General features: G+C 33.4%; 1 protein-coding gene and 1 long non-coding RNA gene across 4 annotated transcripts; one reads left to right on the forward strand and one right to left on the reverse strand.

Moving 5' to 3' along the window:
• Positions 1-513: 513 nt before the first annotated feature.
• On the reverse strand, positions 514-12,417 carry LOC114186788 (uncharacterized). 3 transcript variants are annotated; one of them, XR_014995911.1, is made up of 4 exons: positions 12,024-12,417; positions 11,217-11,397; positions 7,509-10,682; positions 514-799 (listed from the first exon to the last, which is right to left on the reverse strand). It is a non-coding gene; the product is annotated as an uncharacterized LOC114186788 (long non-coding RNA). The 3 variants fall into 3 exon arrangements; XR_003605153.2 differs by lacking the exon at positions 514-799 and having other exon boundaries at positions 5,077-10,682; XR_003605152.2 differs by lacking the exon at positions 514-799 and having other exon boundaries at positions 5,077-10,682; positions 11,786-12,417.
• Positions 12,418-17,308: 4,891 nt separating this feature from the next.
• LOC146885501 (uncharacterized) lies at positions 17,309-20,470 on the forward strand. Its single transcript, XM_085674954.1, has 2 exons — positions 17,309-18,975; positions 20,431-20,470. The coding sequence occupies exons 1-2, from the start codon at positions 17,366-17,368 to the stop codon at positions 20,468-20,470; spliced, it is 1,650 nt and encodes a 549-aa protein (XP_085531080.1). The 5' UTR covers positions 17,309-17,365.

A 20,470-nucleotide genomic window follows, 5' to 3' on the forward strand; every position in this document is an offset into this window, starting at 1 on the left:
AAAAAAAAATACTAACGATTAAAAACCGTTACAAAATTTACTTTTATTTTAAGATATTTTATCATATTTTGATGGTTGAAAACCGTCATAAAATATTTCATTTTTTACGGTTAAAAACCGCCACAAAATATTTCATTTTTAACGGTTAAAAATCGCCACAAAAATATCATATTTTTATAATTAAAAACTACCACAAAATATATTATATTTTTACAATTAAAAATCATAAAAAATATCTTTTAAATTATAAATTGTCTAGATAAGTTCTAATGGACTAAAGATAACAAAATTTACTCACAAATTAACTTCTAACAAGACTTCTAAAATTCACTACTTAAACAAAAAAAAAAACTCTCCTAGAATGGCCAAAAAATTGCAATTGCACTAAACTAAACTAAACTAAGAACTCAATTTACAAAAACTACCTAAAAAGTTAAAATACTAATCAATCTTGCAAATACTTTAAAATTCTTTATTATTGTTATCACAACAAGCAAGGACGAAGACACCATAAACTCCTACAAGACAAGTCATTATTTCATTTTAATCCCATTATAAGAGAAGAGATTACAATAACAGTGCATCTAAACCTCAAGGACATAGCCTTCTTCATTCATGATGATTAAAAAGAAGAATAACATAAGCCATGTCACATTAAAGAATACACTTCATTCATTCATACAGTTACAAAAAGTATAAAAAAAGTTATAAAAGATTGATACTTGCTTGGCCTGCTCATAGGATACTAGTCAATTCATACTTGATACACATATTCTAGCTGGAAGATATATGCAAACCCCTGAAAAAGGAGAACATAAGTTATAGTTTAACATGAAAAATCACTAGTTATTGTTAAAAGACTAAAAAGGAATATGGATACAACTTTCTTAACTTTCTATAAGTAATACTAATAAGGAAGTGCATGCATCGGTTATGACCTGTAAAAGTGGGGAAAATCCACTAAAAGAAATTCTGAATCTGAATACAAGCTAAAGTAAGCATGATTCGCAATCTAACAAAGGAGAATATAAAATGTAAACATATACAGAAACACCCCAAAAACAATAATCCAAAAACTGCAATGTTGATTAAGCACTGGAAATCCATATTAAATGCTTTCACAGCTGATTAGGAAGGAGGCATGATGAACATATAGTCTAACCAATGAAATGCTACTTGTTTTTAGCTGACACCCTTATAAGAGATCCTTAGGAAATCCTTAGGAAATAGACATGTTATCAGGATGCTCTTCCCTCACTTAGATTGTCTGGAAATATCCTTAGATAATCACAATTTACTTCATGATCAAGGAGAAACACACACCATACTCAGCAAAGATCTCCCTTCTGCTAGAATTCTCTTGAAAGTGTCTCCAGCTTCCATTACCATTTGTTGAGGGACTTGATGACCATCCATGTTGATGAAGGATTAATCCCAACCAAGGATGGAGGCACATGCTTAAGAAGACTAAGCATGTTTAGAAAGGAAGTTCACTAATCCTTCATCCCTTTCATTTGTGTTTGTTATTTTTGATTCCCTAAGTTGACTTTGTTGAATCAACTTTAGTTGACTTGTTGACCTTTGACTAGGTTTGACTTGTTGACTATAGTTGACTTGACTTAAGCCAACATGCTAATCTATGTTTATTTGCTTTGTAGGTTAATTAGGAGTAAGAAAGCAATGCTAGGTGGCGCATGGTGATTGGAGAGCATAAATGATGTGGAAGAGACAGTAAAGCAAAGGCATAAAGCATAAAGTAAAAGGCATGAAGCAAGTGTACCTATGTACCTTTGGTCTCCTTTGTTTTTAGCACACTTTGACCACTTTTTGGAGACATATGAGACACATTCTTTGCCTCCTTTTGTGCTAGAACGAAATTAGCCTTGCACACACCATAGTTAGCTCTTTTGTCTCTCATTTTTTGTAACCTTATTTGACCTAGTTTCTAGAAGCTATGGTTAGGTTTTTGTAGAGACATCCTTAGGTATCTTTTATTTGCTTAGAGGCCCCTAAACTCTTCTATATAAGAGGTGCTCCTAGACATGTAAAAGGGTTGAACATTTTGAAGTATAAACACTCTTGTGTCTTAACCATTTATGGGAGTTTCCTGCCTTGGGAGTGAATACTTTTAAGCCTTATCTTGCATAGCAAGTGGCGGCACACATCCACTCATCTTCAAGGTTGCCATGGTTTCTAGCCTAGCCTTGTAGTGGCGTGCTTCTCACATTTTTACCATTTCTTTCCTTTCCATTTTATGTTTTCTTCTTCCTTTAATTGTTCTTGGTTTTCTATGATTTATGTGCTTTCCATTTCCTTTTTGTTTTGAATCAATCCATCATCTTCTTCTCTTAAGCTTTGTGAAAGGAACCTTCACATCTAGATAGCTTGCTATCTTTTAATGTCCAGTGGAGATTTCACTTAGCTTTCTTAATCAACTCACACTATATTCAATAATCTTAAAAAGGAAGAAGATAATCCTTCATCATTTGGTATCTAGAGCCTAGGTTATCTTGAATATGGTGTTTTTCATGTGCTAACCTTGTCTTGTTGTAGCTATCTTGGTATGGTTCAAATCCACTTCCATGACACACAAAAACAGTGCTGGCAGAAAACTTAACGATTTTAAAACATTAAACTGCACCAGCTCAGCGGTCCAAAAATTACGTTTGTGGTGTCAAAAGAAAGCTCTTTGAGTCTAGTTTCCAGAAAAAAAGAACCAACGCATTTGGAGTTCTGTGGAGAAAGTTATGATCAAATTAGTGAGCAAAGGTCAGATCTGCCAAGAATACGTGAATCAACATTTTCAGGTTTTGTTGTGGCAGTTTGGCTACGGTTTTTGCATCTCTTTAAGCTCCTAAATGTGGTTGGATAACATGTCTTTGGATGCTTAGTCTTTGAGCCTCAAATCCATGAGTTTAAATGCATGATAGCTACATGTTTGTGTCTTTGTGTATGTCATATTTAGTCTTTAAATGTGTCTAACTTTTGCATGAGTCATATGTCATATGTTAACTTGAAGTTTTCTTATTCTTGTTTTTCCAAGTATTTGAATCTTGCTTTCACTTTATGTCTTGCTTGATGTATGCTCCATGAAATTGATTTTGACCTAAAACTTGAGGAACTAAGTGTCCAAGCCACCTAAAACTCTTTCTCACCATTTTATGAAGCTAGTTGTGAAAAGAAGAAAATTTTTACACCAAAATTTGTCAAAAAACCGGCAAACTTGCTCATTGGTGAACTCAAAGTGTGTTTGTCACTAAGTGTTATGCTACTAGTTTCCATTCTTTGACTTGGTTATAATCTTTCTTGGTGTATGCATGATTTAGGACTAGGGAATGCATGTTCAAGTATTTTTCATGTCATTCTTATAATGTGCTTTTCTTGTTTTAGTCTTGTTAAAAGTTTGTCTCAAACTTTTCTTCTTTAGAGTTTAGCATTTCTTGTTTTTGTGCTTTTCTTGCTTGTCTTTAGGTACTCTTGGTTTTGTCATAGTATGTTTGTCTTCTTGAAATTCTTGAGTGTTTGAACCGAGCCACTTGTATGCAAGAAAAGGATTTTTGAACAAAGTGTTTTCTTCACTCCTTGGAGGAGCTTTGAGTGTAGCCTTGTCTTGTTACTCTGGGAGAGTGATCTAAACACTTGGGTTACATTTTGGGTTGGAATTGGTCTTGGTTTTCATGTTGGCTAACCCCTAATTCATTTATTTTGTTTTGCCTTTGAGTGTTTTGTTGTAGGAATCATGGCAAGTTCATCGAATGCACCCGCTCCAAACAAAAACAATACATTGATGAGATTGCTTCGGGATTTGGAGTTGTCTAGGAAGGAGTCCTTTGAACAATTAAGAAAAGACAAGGAGCAAAGTGACCAAAGAATCCAAGAGCACATTCAAAGGCTTGAAGCTAAAGAGCAAGAAAGAATGGTCTAGAAAAGAGGGATGGCCTAACCAAAGCGAGGGGTAATACCCTTAGAAAGGATGGAACAAGAGCTCATAAAAGGGAGGTGCAAATCCTCCCCCAAATCAAGTCAAGCTCCATCTACAAAGGCTTAAAGAATTTGTGGTCAAATTCTCTCCAAGGATGGAGACACATGCTTAAGAAAACTAAGCATGTTTAGAAAGGAAGTTCACTAATCCTTCATCCCTTTCATTTGTGTTTGTTATTTTTGATTCCCTAAGTTGACTTTGTTGAATCAACTTTAGTTGACTTGTTGACCTTTGACTAGGTTTGACTTGTTGACTATAGTTGACTTGACTTAAGCCAACATGCTAATCTATGTTTATTTGCTTTGTAGGTTAATTAGGAGTAAGAAAGCAATGCTAGGTGGCGCATGGTGATTATGGAGCATAAATGATGTGGAGAGAGTAAAGCAAAGCCATAAAGCATAAAGTAAAAGGCATGAAGCAAGTGTACCTATGTACCTTTGGTCTCCTTTGTTTTTAGCACACTTTGAGCACTTTTTGGAGACATATGAGACACATTTTTTGTCTCCTTTTGTGCTAGAACGAAATTAGCCTTGCACACACCATAGTTAGCTCTTTTGTCTCTCATTTTTTGTAACCTTATTTGACCTAGTTTCTAGAAGCTAAGGTTAGGTTTTTGTAGAGACATCCTTAGGTATCTTTTATTTGCTTAAAGGCCCCTAAACTCTTCTATATAAGAGGTGCTCCTAGACATGTAAAAGGGTTGAACATTTTGAAGTATAAACACTCTTGTGTCTCAACCATTTGTGAGAGTTTCCTCCCTTGGGAGTGAATACTTTTAAGCCTTATCTTGCATAGCAAGTGACAACACATATCCATTCATTCTCAAGGTTGCCATGGCTTCTAGTCTAGCCTTGTAGTGGCGTGCTTCTCACATTTTTACCATTTCTTTCCTTTCCATTTTATATTTTCTTCTTCCTTTAATTGTTCTTGGTTTTCTATGGTTTATGTGTTTTCCTTTTCCTTTTTGTTTTGAATCAATCCATCATCTTCTTCTCTTGAGCTTTGTGAAAGGTGTAACATCCCGTCAGGATATTACGAATTTATAAATAAATAAAACCAATAATTTAAAATACGCGGCAGTTAATAATACCTCATTTCCCCAAAACGCGGGAAAATTCAAAATTTATTAATTTATCGTCAAAAGGTCTAATCCAAAATCACTAAACACATATCTCATAAAAATCCCGTAAGGGTTACATCATAATTCAAAAATTAACTGAAAATAAACACTAGTCTTTCCCCAGTCTATCCCCACTCCGCTGCTAAGGGTCACCTGAGCCACCTGCATCAACAACATTTGCTTCCGTGTACCGCATACACAATCATCGCCAAACACACGCAGATAGGGTGAGCTTAACAGATAAAACATATATAATTATACAGATACATTTACATATGCACATATCACTAAGAATACTTAAACATCCCCCATTGTTACATCTTTTAATTCATACCACATGATCCTACTCAGATTATTCGTGTTCTACATCGTCTAGTAAATACTTCAAGATGACTTGTTGCCATACCTATCGGCCACAACCGATAGAGCACGTGCAGGAAACAATGCTACGGATCATACACCGTAACGCCAGGTAGAGTTTCCATATATGAACGTAGTCCGTATCGTCCCAAGACTATCAAACTCGTCAGCCAACAACTAAGGAGGGCAATCTATCTGGACCCATCCGTACTGGCCACAACCAGCACACTCACACCGGCAACACTCGCCAACCCGAGCCACAACTCAAGGGTTCCTCGTGTTCATCCGCCATCCCGAGCCACAACTCAAGAGATGTTATTCCGAGCCACAACTCAAGGAATACCACATGTTTAACTCCTATCCCGAGCCACAACTCAAGGGATACGTTCCGAGCCACAACTCAAGGAACACCAACAAACCCACCTTTAAAGCACCGCTAGACGTCTTGTAGATCACAAATACGAAACCAAAATCCCAAGCTACAGCAGTACAAATCACCTGGCAGGGGACACGTGCCGCCAGGCGCTGCCAGCTCTAAGATCGTCTGGTGGGTGTCACGTACCGCTAGGTGCCAAGCGCCTCAAAACACGTAATCATAGTCGCCACCGCCTAGCGGTTCAGTCACCACCGCCCAGCGCCAACGCTCCAGAACCTCACTGTTATTGCTCTGTTCGCCTGGCAGAATCTTCCTCTCCGCGAGGCGCTACTCACTCCAGAGCCCTCTATGTATTGCTATCGCCTGGCTGTCTCAACCCTGTCGCCAGGCGCCATATCAGTAAGCTGCACAGTACTGACTTCCAGATTGTCCAACCAAATTACACTACGACTCAATTCACCCAACCCTCACCATATAATTTCTCTCCAACCCTTTTCATGCACTTACAATACATAAATTAAGATGCCACCAAGGTTAATATAACTCACCATTACAACTTACCATCTTTGTTCTCAAACCCCAATTTGACAGTACCAATTAACCTTAAGGTTTCACCAATCAACTTGTCTCACACAAAACAGAATTTTGGTTTAAGTAACTCACTTAACTACAAAAGTTTATCCCGCTATCTTATATTCCTTTGTTCACTAGTCTCAGGTATTCCTTATTGTTTTTCTCTTAGACCACCCAAAGTCACGTATTACCATTCACCATTTTATGACTCGTACCAGTATCTAATTTACCTTTATTACTTATTATCCTCATGTACTCCTATCCACATAACCCATCTACCATTTTTGTAGTTCCATTTCATAGACTCACCATCCCGAAATTCCCGACTCCTTCTTAATGCATCCCAACCGCACCGAACTTCCTCAGACCCTCAACTCACTCTCAATCCAGAAACACCACGTCTGAATTGTCGCCTGGCGGCAAGCTCCGCACCGCCAGGCGGTGCATCAGTCCTGGAAATTCCCAGGTTCTGTCAAATCCTTTATCAACTTCCCTCATTCTCTTGCAATGTTTCTTGTTCAATTATCCCTTAGTCCATACTCGCACTCACTCGTATACAACCCAGTGTGTAATTCTATACCCAACCCTTACCATATTCCCCCTCGAAAGTTCAACATCATTTGGTTTAATAGCAAGGTCTCCATGCTTTCCCACCCTAACACTGTTCCATCAATTTCTTGGGTCATTCCTACTGGAATTCAACAAAATACTACCTCAATCATCTCGTAACCACCAACCCTCGAATTCCCCCCGATTGGAATTTCCCCATAATGCACAGAATCATAAAAATTGAGTCAACAGACTCGCGTCGCCTGGCAGAAATTCATCACTGCCAGGCAGTTCCTCAGAGAACCCAGAAACAGCATTGCATCGCCTGGCAGTACAGGGCTTCACCGCCAGGCGGATCATCAAGTAACCCAGAACACACACAATTTGGTATGAGCCGCCTGACAGCTATGTATAGCCTGCCAGGCGGATTCTGGAAAATTTCCAAAAATCAAAATCACACAGATAAAAGGGGAAATATGCATTCAAGTGATCATATTATTCATGTAATTATTAAAAGAACAGGGAAAACGGAGTACAGCTCCCCTAACCTGGTTTCCTTTGCTACACTTGAAACTCTCAAGCTCTTCCTTTGATCACCAATGGCCACTCTTGATCCTCCTCAACTCAGCCTCAAAATTCACTCACGCTAGTCCCCTCACTCTCACTTTTCGTCTCTATTTTCTAGGTATATTTCCAGCCTTGCAAAACCTTCCGCAAACCTTCACTTTTGACTTTTAAACTAGTGCTTCAAGCCAATCCAAAGATCAAAAAACGAAAATACACGTAATTATGTTTTAATGACCATTCATTTCTCATTATAGTTGTGGTTACAGCCACCCTTGGCTGCTGATTCAAGCTAGGTTCCCTTTACCCCTTCCAATTCCATCCAAAGTTAACATTAGCAAAAGAAAAATAAAGTTTACTTTGGGTTTCCCCTTGAACCCATAACCATGCAATTGTCAAATCAACATCAAACCATTATGTCAATTCATATTTCATGCCAACAATCATCATCCAATTAACATATCATTTTACAGCATGATTATCATATATTTAAAATAATAACGAATAATAACCGAAAAATGACATACATAGGACTCGAACCCAAGTCCTTTCACACAATTAAAGTACTCTCAACCACATGAGCTAATATTTTTTCATGTCATACTAATCATAATTTTAATGTTATAAATTATTTTCCCACCCGCATTTATTAATTAATTTTAATTAATTAATTAAATTCTACAGGTCTTACAAAAGGAACCTTCACATCTAGATAGCTTGCTATCTTAATGTCCAGCGGAGATTTCACTTAGTTTTCTTAATCAACTCATACCATATTCAATAATCTTAAAAAGAAACAAGATAATCCTTCATCACATGTCAAATAACATACAACTATAAATATTAATTAGCATTACTAAAATGAAAAGTAGTACAATGTAAGTCATAAACCATGTATCAATGGTGCCAAGGGATTCTCATAGCAAACACCATGTAGCCTAGAAAATAATCAAGAAATAATCAATCAAATAGAAACAAAGTTATTGGCTTCTTACTCATTTCGTTGCTTTACATTTAAAAAATATAGTGGTAATTTAATAGTGCAAAGGGAGATCATATAAACTAAAATAATAATAAATAAGGTTATCATTTGTTATTATATTGTTGGAAGGAGAGTACATGGGACTTTTCATTTTTGGTACAACTGCTAATGGGGTCACAACAAATACACTGGCATAGGTTTAATACTATATTGGAAATTTATAGTCATGTAGTGCCAAAATTTCATGCAGTTGGTGTTGCAACAAGTTTATCGTTAGAGAATATAGTGGAAGCTCGATTACTACAAGAAAATGTCTTATTAGTAACCAATTTTAGTGACTAAAAGTTGTTAGTCACTGTAGTGACCAATTTAGATTCCAATTTACAAAATTAAAATTTATTGGTTACTAAAATAGTCACTAATATAAATAAAAAATTATAATTGGTCACTAAATTTGTCACTAATTAATTAGAGACCAATTTAGTAACTAAGTTATTTTTGTAGCCAAAACTATGGTAGCTAATTTTAAAAACCAATTTAGTGACCAATTATAATTTTTTATTTATAATAGTAACTATTTTAGTAACCAATAATACTTTTACTTTGTAAACTTGTATATAAATTAGTCATTATAGTAACTAACAATTTTTTATCACTAAAATGGGTTACTAATGAAGCATTTTCTTGTAGTCATATCAACCCAAGATATAGAAAGCAAAGAAAAAAGAATGTCTGGAGAAGTCCTTCCTTTACATATCTATTTTTCTAAGTCAAATACACTCTAACCTCAAGCCATATGTAGTTCAATTTTACATAATCTAGGTAAATGATTTAGCAACTTACTAAAGAGTTCAACCTAAAACTTGAAACAACTTACCATGACCTAGTCTCAATTCCAAATAGAAGAAATGTTGGTGTAGAACATGAAAGAAAGGAGGTCAATTACAAGTTATAACAATATATTTTATTATGCACTTGTGGTAAATTATTATAATAAAACTGAATTTACATGAAAGCACAGTAAATAATCCATTTCCTTGAAAAATGATGATCCATAGGTAAAGTGTAAAGTACCTATAAGGGATCTATCTAGTGAACTTTTCAATATAGATAAACCTTTTCTTATAAAATAAAATACTCACACTGCTTTTTATACATGTACTGGTTTTTAATTTTATTATTTCATTTTTATATATTTTAAAATGTGTTATTAAATTTCCATTAGTTTTAAAAATGGTATCAATAAAAGAACATTACAAAGAAATCTAAGGTGCAAGTAGTAATTAGTCGTATGAAGGGTGCAGTAAATCTATGAAAGTAGAGATCACTGACCAAACTGAATATTTTGCAGGTTTCGGCTACACTTTGTTGAAATCTAAAAAACATGTAATGTGAACATAGAATAAAATTAAGAAGAGTTAAGATAAAATACATGAGAGGAAGAGATAAAAAAAGAAGCAATAGGTAAAAAGTTGCATGTACATTTTGATCTTTTGAAACTTAGATTACGTATATCTAAATTGTTGCTGATTTATGCAAGTATTCACATGTGGGGTTCAATTTTCCAACCACACAGATTTCGTGTCACAGTATATGTATATAATATTCAAAACAATTTGTTTAAAGAGGTCCATTAATATAATGTGGTATATATATTTACTGAAACAAGCTTTTTCACAAGCACTCGGGAGAGAAATAAGAAAGTTTATCCATAAGTTTAAATTTAGCCTATGGACAAGTTAAAATAAAAATTTAGAGAAGCTAAATGAAAATTTTCTACAAATTTGGTTATGAAAAAACTAATTTCTATTCTTTTCTTATTTTCTTTCTGAGAAGTGTTTATGGAAAAACTTGCCCAAATATACTCAAAGTCAAGAATAAGGGTAGTATGTATCAATACTCATTTATTAAATATGTATCAGTACTCAGGCTCGAATTGTTATTTTCTAGGTTGTGTGATGCAATCAAACCCTTGGTGGTGATGCAAGGAACCATAGGCATGTCTAGGCAAATCATAAAATAAACCTATTAAATCCTAAACAAAGAGTATGCATTTTTTATAATACTCTGATCCAAAAGCGTATAAATCTAACCATTCCCCTGTCATATGTCATGTTGCTCCCACCACATTGACACAAACACTGATTGATAAGAATTTGCTGCAAAACTATATAACCTATCATGAATTAAAAACAGAGTAAACATGCAAAGCATGAAGCATCTAAAATAGAGACAAAAAACACACAATGCAATGGTAAAAGGAAAGCATCAAATTTTATTTTCAAGTATAACAAGACACAACAAAAAATTCAAAATAAAGTATGAAAGATTGATGTGATCTGTGGCCGCCTGTCCGTTCACTTATTTATTCTCATAGAAGTCAAAATAAAGCCTTTGGAGTCTGATAAGCTAATAAATGTACAGGCTCAAATAACTTTCTAAATAAACATTTCTAGTGGTCCAACTTTTTTGTCTTCAAAATTTCAAGATTTTTTGTATTCATCACTTAGAAAGAACATAAGAGTGATATTCTTTTTGTCAAGTCCTAATGGAGACTAGTTCATCATGGACCTGATCACGAATTTTTATAACACAAAGTAATAAAAATGTAAAAGTAAAGGACTTATTCATGTTTCAGAATACTTTCAGGAGGGAGAGAATAAGGAATAGATTTAAAAGAGTGAGAAAATTTTGGTTTTTGTAGAATTACCTGGATATGGTTCTTGTAGAATCCCTTGACAAGAAGTTTTGTGAAGAAGTCATCTTCATAATGTGGGGACTAACCCTCACTCTTTGCCCACTCAAATATTGTTTCTTTCCTCCAAAGTCATCATAGTTATTCACCAAACTCAACACCATCTTGGTCCTGTACTTTCTGGCTTCTGATATTACTGTACATCAATTATAGCAGGCATGCATTTAGCAGAAGAACTAATGTTAACCATCTTAAAACTATACTACATGATAAACATTAAGAAAAAAATAAGCTACACAATGTCGTCGATCTAATTACAAACCACAATGTGCACCAACTTTGTTCACTTTTACAATATTTGTGTTAGATATTAATTCAATGATAATCTGTGATGGAATGGCAGTGTGTAATAGACTATATAACATTATAATTAAACAACTATTAAATTTAAGCATAGACATATTTACTCTAATTGAATATTACATTCTCTATAGAAAATAATACATTAAGACTGCAAAATGAATTAAGATAATGATATTAAAATTCTCATCTGAATATAGTTGATTAAGATAATGGAACATTACAAGCTTTCTAATCAATCTCTTAGTTCCTTGTTGTCTTCCTTGCTTTGTCAAAGCTCAAAACCATCTTCTTCTTACCGAGTTTTATAATCGAACACTAATCAAGAAGCACTATATACGTACATAGTCATTAAATTAAACAGACAAAACCAATAAGAAAGCATTCTCATGTATCAAAATTTTGAATGAAAATGTATGAGCTCATAAAGAAGAGAAAAAAGAATTGGATTCTTATTGTTACTTCGATGGACCCGAAGTTCATCAGAGAGCCGCTGGTGATGGTAAACCTTAACTGCAACTTAGACAAGTTGTTCTGCCTTGCCGTGAACTTCGACGACCTGCTCCTCTTCGACGCATCCAACCTAGACATCTCCATGCTCCCCTTGTTGCTCTCTCTGCCTTCGCCGGGGGACTTCGACGCAATGCCAACAACAGTAGATTTAGGTTTCGAATCTTGACGGGAATGGGTCTTCACTTTGAGTGGAAATTTAGGTTTCAGGAAGAGAGTAAATCTCACTTAAATTATGAAATAATTATCTGAAAAAAAAAACAATGAAGAGCAAAGAATCGCATATCGTAAGAAAATTTGAGTTGTTGCGAACCATGAAAATATGACAGAGAAAGAAGATCGAAAAAAACCCTTAGAAAAAAGAAAAACATAATTTGCAAACAAAACAAAAACATGTTAAATAATTTAGAATTAAAATAATATAAAAATTTGTAACGATGAAGAAAGATTGACAGAAATAAAAATATACGAAAATATTTGTAACGGTTAATTATAACCGCTAATAAATAATGGCTAATAAAAACCAAAATTTATATATATATATATATATATATATATATATATATATATATATATAACTAAATTCTAATCAACCTTTTATGCCACTAATGTTAGAAAGGAAAATCGTACAAGTTTAGAAGAATAGGCAGTTTTCTAATTTACCCAACATAAATAAGCATAGGAATGCAATATTCTTCTTCCGTTATTCCTTAAGGAGGGATCCAAGTTTCGATATTCCTTCAGCATCTCCTAAAGAAGAATATATGATGAAGGATTATCTTGTTCATTTTTAAGATTATTGAATATGGTGTGAGTTGATTAAGAAAACTAAGTGAAATCCCCACTGGACATTAAGATAGCTAGCTATCTAGATGTGAATGTTCCTTTCACAAAGCTCAAGAGAAGAAGATGATGGATTGATTGAAAACGAAAAGGAAATGGAAAGCACATAAACCATAGAAAACCAAGAACAATTAAAGAAAGAAGAAAACACAAAATGGAAAGGAAAGAAATGGTAAAAATGTGAGAAGCATGTCACTACAAGGCTAGGCTAGAAGCCATGACAATCTTGAAGATGAGTTGATGTGTGCCGCCACTTGCTATGCAAGATAAGGCTTAAAAGTATTCACTCCCTAGAGAGGAAACTCTCACAAATGGTTGAGACACAAGAATGTTTTTACTTCAAAATGTTCAACCCTTTTACATGTCTAGGAGCACCCCTTATATAGAAGAACTTAGGGGCTTCTAAGCAAATAATAGATACATAAGGATGTCTCTACAAAAACCTAACCCTAGCTTCTAGAAACTAGGTCAAATAAGGTTACAAAAAATGAACGACAAAAGAGCTAACTATGGTGTGTGCAAAGCTAATTTCGTTCTAGCACAAAAGGAGACAAAGAATGTGTCTCATATGTCTCCAAAAAGTGGCAAAAGTGTGCTAAAAACAAAGGAGACCAAAGGTACATAGGTACACTTGCTTCATGCCTTTTACTTTATGCTTTATGCATTTGCTTTACTCTCTCCTCCACATCATTTATGCTCCCCAATCACCATGCACCACCTAGCATTGCTTTCTTACTCCTAATTAACCTACAAAGCAAATAAACATAGATTAGCATGTTGGCTTAAGTCAAGTCAACTATAGTCAACAAGTCAAACCTAGTCAAAGGTCAACAAGTCAACTAAGGTTGACTCAACTAAGTCAACTTTGGGAATAAAAAATAACAAACACAAATGAAAGGGATGAAGGATTAGTGAACTTCCTTTCTAAACATGCTTAGTCTTCTTAAGCATGTGCCTCCATCCTTGGTTGGGGTCAATCCTCTATCAATATATGAGTAACAAACTATTAGAAAAAGATTACTCAAATAATACTATTAATAATAAAAATATGAAATAATATAATAATAAATATTAGAGTAATAATAACACTAAAACATATATATAAATCAATGAATATTAATCAAAGACCAAAAATTATTAAAAATGACTTAATAAAATGACTTTTACCACTAAATTTTAATATAAATATCAAATACTTAATTTTTGTAAAACTTTTATACTTAATTACTTTTAATTTTATAAAAAAATATTTTAATTATTAAAAATTATTAGGTCAAAGTTTAATCATATACACATAAGTAGGTACTAAATTGAAACAAAAAAACATAAATGAGGACTAAATCGAAATCAACACAATGACATCTGATAGTGACACTAACATGTGGCATTACAATGCCACGTGGCACTGACAATGCCACGTGGCACACACAGGGACTTGACACGTGGCATTTTTAATTTTTTTTTTAAATTTTAAAAATTAAAAAAAAATTAAATTTGTTTTTTTAAAAAATAAAAAAAAAACACAGATTGACACGTGGCACGTTGACTAACGGCGTTAGTCAACTCTATCTGAAAGGGACCTAATTGAAACAATTTTCAAAAGTTGGGATGCAATTGACACTTTTTTAAAACCGGGTACCTATTTGACATACGAACCCCAAATTGGGTACTATACGATTAATTAAACCTAAATAAAAAATAAACAAGGAAATGAGTAGAAATATCTAGGGATTGAGACACGCATAGTGCTATCCTTAGAGAGAAAACGCCCCCACTGCACAGGGCAATACAAATACACAATATACAATCATATGTGTTTCAAATCACATGCGTTTCTCTCCCAAAATAGAACAACCCGTCAAATCGATTGAGTGCAGCTAAGGATATCTGAACCTTATGAACACCACTGTCTTAAAGATAATATAGAAAAGAAAAGAAGAATATTTTTTAGAAAACTCTAGTGTTTGTTGTCTCTGTTGTGTCTTTTTCGATGTACCTAGGTGATATTTATAGGTAGAAAAGGAGACACAAGAGTAAATAGTAATAAGAAATATAATCGTTAATCATAAATAGCATTAATCCATAAAATTAAAAGGTCCATAAAATAGGAGTAATAGTAGAATTTTTATTTTTATTATTTATTTTTTAAATTATATTAAAATATTTCCAACAATCCCCTACATAATTTAAAAAAAATGAAATAAAACAAAATATATTATCTTTTAAATCAAAATATTGTAGTTCAGTGTAAGGAACCTTCCAGGTTTGAGCCTTACACCTAGTGCTTATAAACTTCTATCCGAGAAAATGCAGATACTTGATTGTCTTGAGCTACATCCTATGTGACTGGGTTTTAGTAAATAACACATACAATATCAGTGTTCATTATAGGTTCTAATCAGTGGGTGCATGTAACATCCAAAGATAAAGTAAAATTATATATATATTTCTACTTTTTAAACCTATTTATTTAAAAAAAAAAACTGACAGTAAGGGTTTTAAATCTGCAAAATTCTATGGGAGCTAAATTACTATGTTGATTTTGAAATTCTTGCAGTACAAGCACAAGTAAAGAATATTTAGTTATGTCGCATTCACGGTGCCTGCAACATCTAAAGATAAAGAAAAATTATATATATATATATTATTATGAATAATAATATATCTATAATTATAATAATTACTAAGTATGTAAATAAGGCAATTATAATTATAGATGATTAATTAACTAATACTATATATATATATACTACACGTCTAATAATAGGCACCAATTATTTTAAAGTTTCCACCGATTATAAAGAATTAACATTCTATATGTATATATATAAAATTTTACATAATTATTAATTTGTACTGTTATTAAAAAAAAACAAATGAGCGATAAGGTTGCACAACAACTCTTATCTGTTCTGATGTAGCATTTAATGCAGAAAAAAAAAATCAGTAACCAAGCATTCAAAGCCAATTAAACGGGAATAGTATTTACAAACCTAGTTAAAACTAAACTATATGTAATCATTACATTGAGACATATAAATAGGGGTGAGAGGTAAATGGGTGAAAAGTGTGAAAGTAGTGAAACGTGATAAAGGAAACAAAGAGTGTTGGTGAGGTGAATCGAGGTTATTAGGAAATAGGAGGTGGAAGTGCGACAGAGAAAAACAAATATCATCAAAGCTTCAGTACAACCTTGGTATATTTTCCACAATAATTAAGGTAAGGGAAGGAGACATCTATCATTTTATCTTTTTACTATGATTATTTTTATCTGTTCATAATTATTTTTATCTCCAGTGAGGTGTCCCTAACCTCATTCTAATTTATATTTAGTTCTCATTCCTACTTATTTATTTATATTCATCTTCAGTTATTTATTCAATTTATATTTATTCTCATTTACTTATTTATATTTATCTCCAGTTACGTACTGGTCCTTTTTAGTTATTTATATTTATTTTAATTATACATTGATCCTATCTATTTGTTTATATAATTATATGATTTAATATTGAATTAAAATTTATGATAAATAAAGATTTGATTATTGTAGTTGGAGGTATGACCTTGGGGATTTAAATGAGTTAGTATTACTCAAGATGAGATGTTCTTGAGTTACTTTGTTGGCCATGAGCTCATTTATCCTGACTAGTCACTACAAAATTAATCAATATCTTTATAAAAGTATAATAAAGATCTAGTTTTATAGTATTGGAAGAAATTTCATTTCATTTTATTTGATTATGATATACTGTATTTTTTTTATGTGATATTTGTCTCACTTCCCTATTTTATGATGGTGTGTGAAAAACAAAATTTTATAACATTATCATAGATGGCTGCTCCGAACACGCCTGATCCCTTCTTCGCTGACATTGTGGCTATTTTTCCGGGAAATGCATGGCAAACCAATGTAGTGAATAATTCTGTAACATTTCAAGGAACGGGAAACTCTACCATTACTTTTCTCTCTGCTCCAAACGCGCCGATTGTCATCGAAGGACAAATCGGAGTTACCTTTTATCTACCCCCAATAGTCCAAGTGAATCCTTTCCATAACCTTTTCCTTCCACCTGTTTGATAAACCGCATATGAGGGGGAAACTGTAAATAAATAACCCTTCTTCCTATTCTAGTGTAGGAAATATAAAATGTACTAAACAATGTGGATATAGGAAGTATATAATATTGTAAATATATATATAAATGTGAATATTTTAAATATAATTATATATTAGTGTATAAATTTTTGCCTCTAAATAATTATAAGTATACTGTAATAAACAAATAAATAGAATTTTTTTTATCGTCACATTAGATGGTATCAGAGCGACGTTTCATGCAAGATCTATGAAATGTGCTCATTATTTTTTTTACTAACTCATACAATTCCAGATGGCAAACATTAGAAGGAACAATGAATTAACGGAAGCAATGCATGTTATCTGAGACATGGCTGCTGCTCTAATGAGGAATCAAAGACCTGAAGGAAACCCTGAATCACAAGGATTAGCTGAATTTAGGAGAAACAAACCCCCACAATTTTCTGGAGGATATGATCCAGAAAAAGTTGAATTATGGATTAAAGAAATGGAGAAAATATTTCGAGTTATGAACTGTGCTGACAATCAAAAGGTGAATTATGCTGTATTTATGTTAATAGGAGAAGCCGAATATTGGTGGGATGGTACCAGGAGATTACTTGAAGGAGGAAGAATAATTATCACCTGGGATGTATTTAGAACAAGGTTTTTAGAAAAATATTTCCCTAATGATGTGAGGAGAGCAAAAGAAATAGAGTTCATGCAGTTGAAGCAAGGAGGTATGACAATAGGGGAATATGCTTCCAAGTTTGAAGAATTAGGAAAATACTCTACTTTCTTTTACCACCCAGAGGAAAGAATGAAATGTATAAAATTTGAAAATGGACTTAGGGATGAATTGAGAAAAGCAGTAGGAATACTAGAAATTGCTGATTTTCCTACGCTTATTCACAAGTGTAGATTTTTGGAAGATTTTGAGAACAACCAAAATATCAAACCAAAATATTTTGGACCCCAGACAAATAAAAATAAACGCAATGAGGGAAAACCTTACAATCGCCCACAATGGAGGACCCAATCCAACCAATCTTCATCAGAGAATTTTAGTAGACCTGTATATGATCATATCAGATGCTTCAAATGCGGAAAAGGTCATCATGCTAAAGATTGTCATCTTAAGGGACCAGTCTGTTTCAAGTGTGGGAAACCTGGTCACATATTCTCTGAGTGTGGACAACAGAAGCCGCATTTCAATCCAACTGCAACCAAGACAAGACCTACCACAATAGGAAGAGTGTACACCATGACTGGAGCTGAAGCTGCTAAAAACCATGATCTAATTAAAGGTATGTGTTTTATTAAAGGAAAAACTTTAAATGTACCGTATGACTCAGGTGCAACTCACTCATTCATTTCCAATCATTGTGTTCAACATCTTAATATGTCGACCTCTTTTCTAAAAACTAGTTTGGTTATTTCAACTCCCACAAATGACTCAGTAATTACCGATAGAGTTTGTTTAGATTGTCCACTGCTCATTGAGAATAGAAAATTCCTTGTAAATTTAATATGTCTACCTTTATCTCAATTAGATGTAATCTTAGGTATGGACTGGTTATCTTCCAATCAAGTTCTTTTGAATTGTGCTAAGAAATCAGTGATATTTCCAAACTCTAAGAATCTTCTAAAATCACCTACCAATTCAAAAAGTGAGCCTTCAAGGAATGAAATTCAAGGGTACTTGTTATTATCTTCTATGGAAATAAAAGAGGAAGTTGAGTTGAAAAATATAACAATTGTTCAAAATTTTCCTGAAGTCTTTCCCAATGATATTCTTGGTTTACCACCTAACAGAGAAATTGAATTTTCCATAGATCTGATGCCTGGAGTTGGACCAATCTCTATGGCACCATATAGGATGTCAACCTCTGAATTAGCAGAATTGAAGAAACAATTAGAAGAGTTACTTGAAAAACAGTTCATTCGTCCTAGTGTGTCACCTTGGGGAGCCCCTGTTTTGTTAGTTAAAAAGAAAGATGGAAGTTTTAGGTTGTGCGTAGATTACCGTCAATTAAATAAATTCACCATAAAGAATAAATACCCTCTTCCTAGAATAGATGACTTGATGGACCAATTGAGAGGAGCCTCTGTATTTTCTAAGATAGATTTAAGGTCCGGATTGTTGGTATCGCGCAGCGAAATGACTAAACAATGGTAAAAAATCAAGAGGGGGGGTGAATTGGATTTTTAAAATTCTTGACAGGTTTTAAAATTTTTTCTCAAAATTTAATTAATTAACTTAAAGTAATAGTTACTTTAAATGCAAGTGCAGATAAATAAGGAGTTTAAGGGAAGAAGATGCACACTGATATTTATACTGGTTCGGATCAAAAGACCCTACGTCCAGTTGTTAATCTTTTAAACAAGGAGATTAACTCAATCACTATAATAATCAAAATTACAACAGATTATATGAGAGAAAAGATTAGAAAACACCTCTCTTGAACAACCACAAGAGATGAACAAAACTCCCCCTGAATCTCACAGAGGATGACCAGCTTTCCTAGCAACAGCAGAACACTCAATCTTCTAAAAACTCACTTAGAAAAAGTTATCGCTCACTCACACTAGGTTTTTCAAGCTTTCTTTAAGAATCTCACAGAGCAACACTTTGCAGTCACAGCCAAAGAACTCTGAATCTTAAAAAGGTATTTCTGAAGTTGAATTGTAGTTCCTTAAATAGAGTTTTCGAAAATTAGGTTAAGAATTGAGCCGTTATGTTCCAACTGCCAAGGATAATCGATTATCACTAAGGATAATCGATTATTCCAGTAGGTTTTCGAAATTTAAGTTAAAAACTGAATCTTTATGTTCCAACTGCCAAGGTTAATCGATTATCACTAAGGATAATCGATTATTCCAGTAGGTTTCCTGAAAAGCAAATTTTGAACAGGATAATCGATTATTTCAGGAGATAATCGATTATTCCAGTAGGTTTTCGAAAAATACAAGTTCTGCACAGATAATCGATTATCAATAGTGATAATCGATTATCACTGTAGTTTTTCTAAAAATAAGAAACCTTCTAGAAAGACGAATGCCATGCTGCTGATTCTAAGTTTAATTAAACTATTCTACAATACACTTATTTTATTTTACAAGATAACATTTGCATAATTGAACACTTTGTCTTCATTAGTGCTTTGATCATCATTCAAAATCACTCGACTTCCTTCTTTTTGCCAACAATCTCTCCCTTTTTGATGATGATCAAAAATACGTTTAAGGACTCGTTGCTACCTGCAATTTAGAGACTTGCAAAGAGAATGGTTAAAATAAAATAATGTGTCTTTATCATTTAAACTTATTCTCCCCCTTTTTTGATCATATGAGAAAAGGGTAGAGCTCCCCCTAAATGAAATAATGCTTGTGCACACAGCATGAGATAAAATACTTAATCATTTATTGATTCAGAAATGAAAAGAGACTACAAGCAGTGGTAAAACATATGTGA

Source organism: Vigna unguiculata, chromosome 6 (assembly GCF_037176805.1).
Source record: "Vigna unguiculata cultivar grain cowpea cultivar isolate G323 ecotype 2 chromosome 6, ASM3717680v1, whole genome shotgun sequence".
Taxonomy (NCBI): domain Eukaryota; kingdom Viridiplantae; phylum Streptophyta; class Magnoliopsida; order Fabales; family Fabaceae; genus Vigna; species Vigna unguiculata.

What these genes read in the sequence shown, in the direction of transcription:
- LOC146885501 (XM_085674954.1), top strand. Translation starts at nt 17,366, where the DNA reads ATGGCTGCTGCTCTAATGAGGAATCAAAGACCTGAAGGAAACCCTGAA. An exon ending in CCTTGGGGAGCCCCTGTTTT is followed by an intron (nt 18,976 to 20,430) that starts GTTAGTTAAAAA and finishes TTATTGATTCAG; the next exon opens with AAATGAAAAGAGACTACAAG.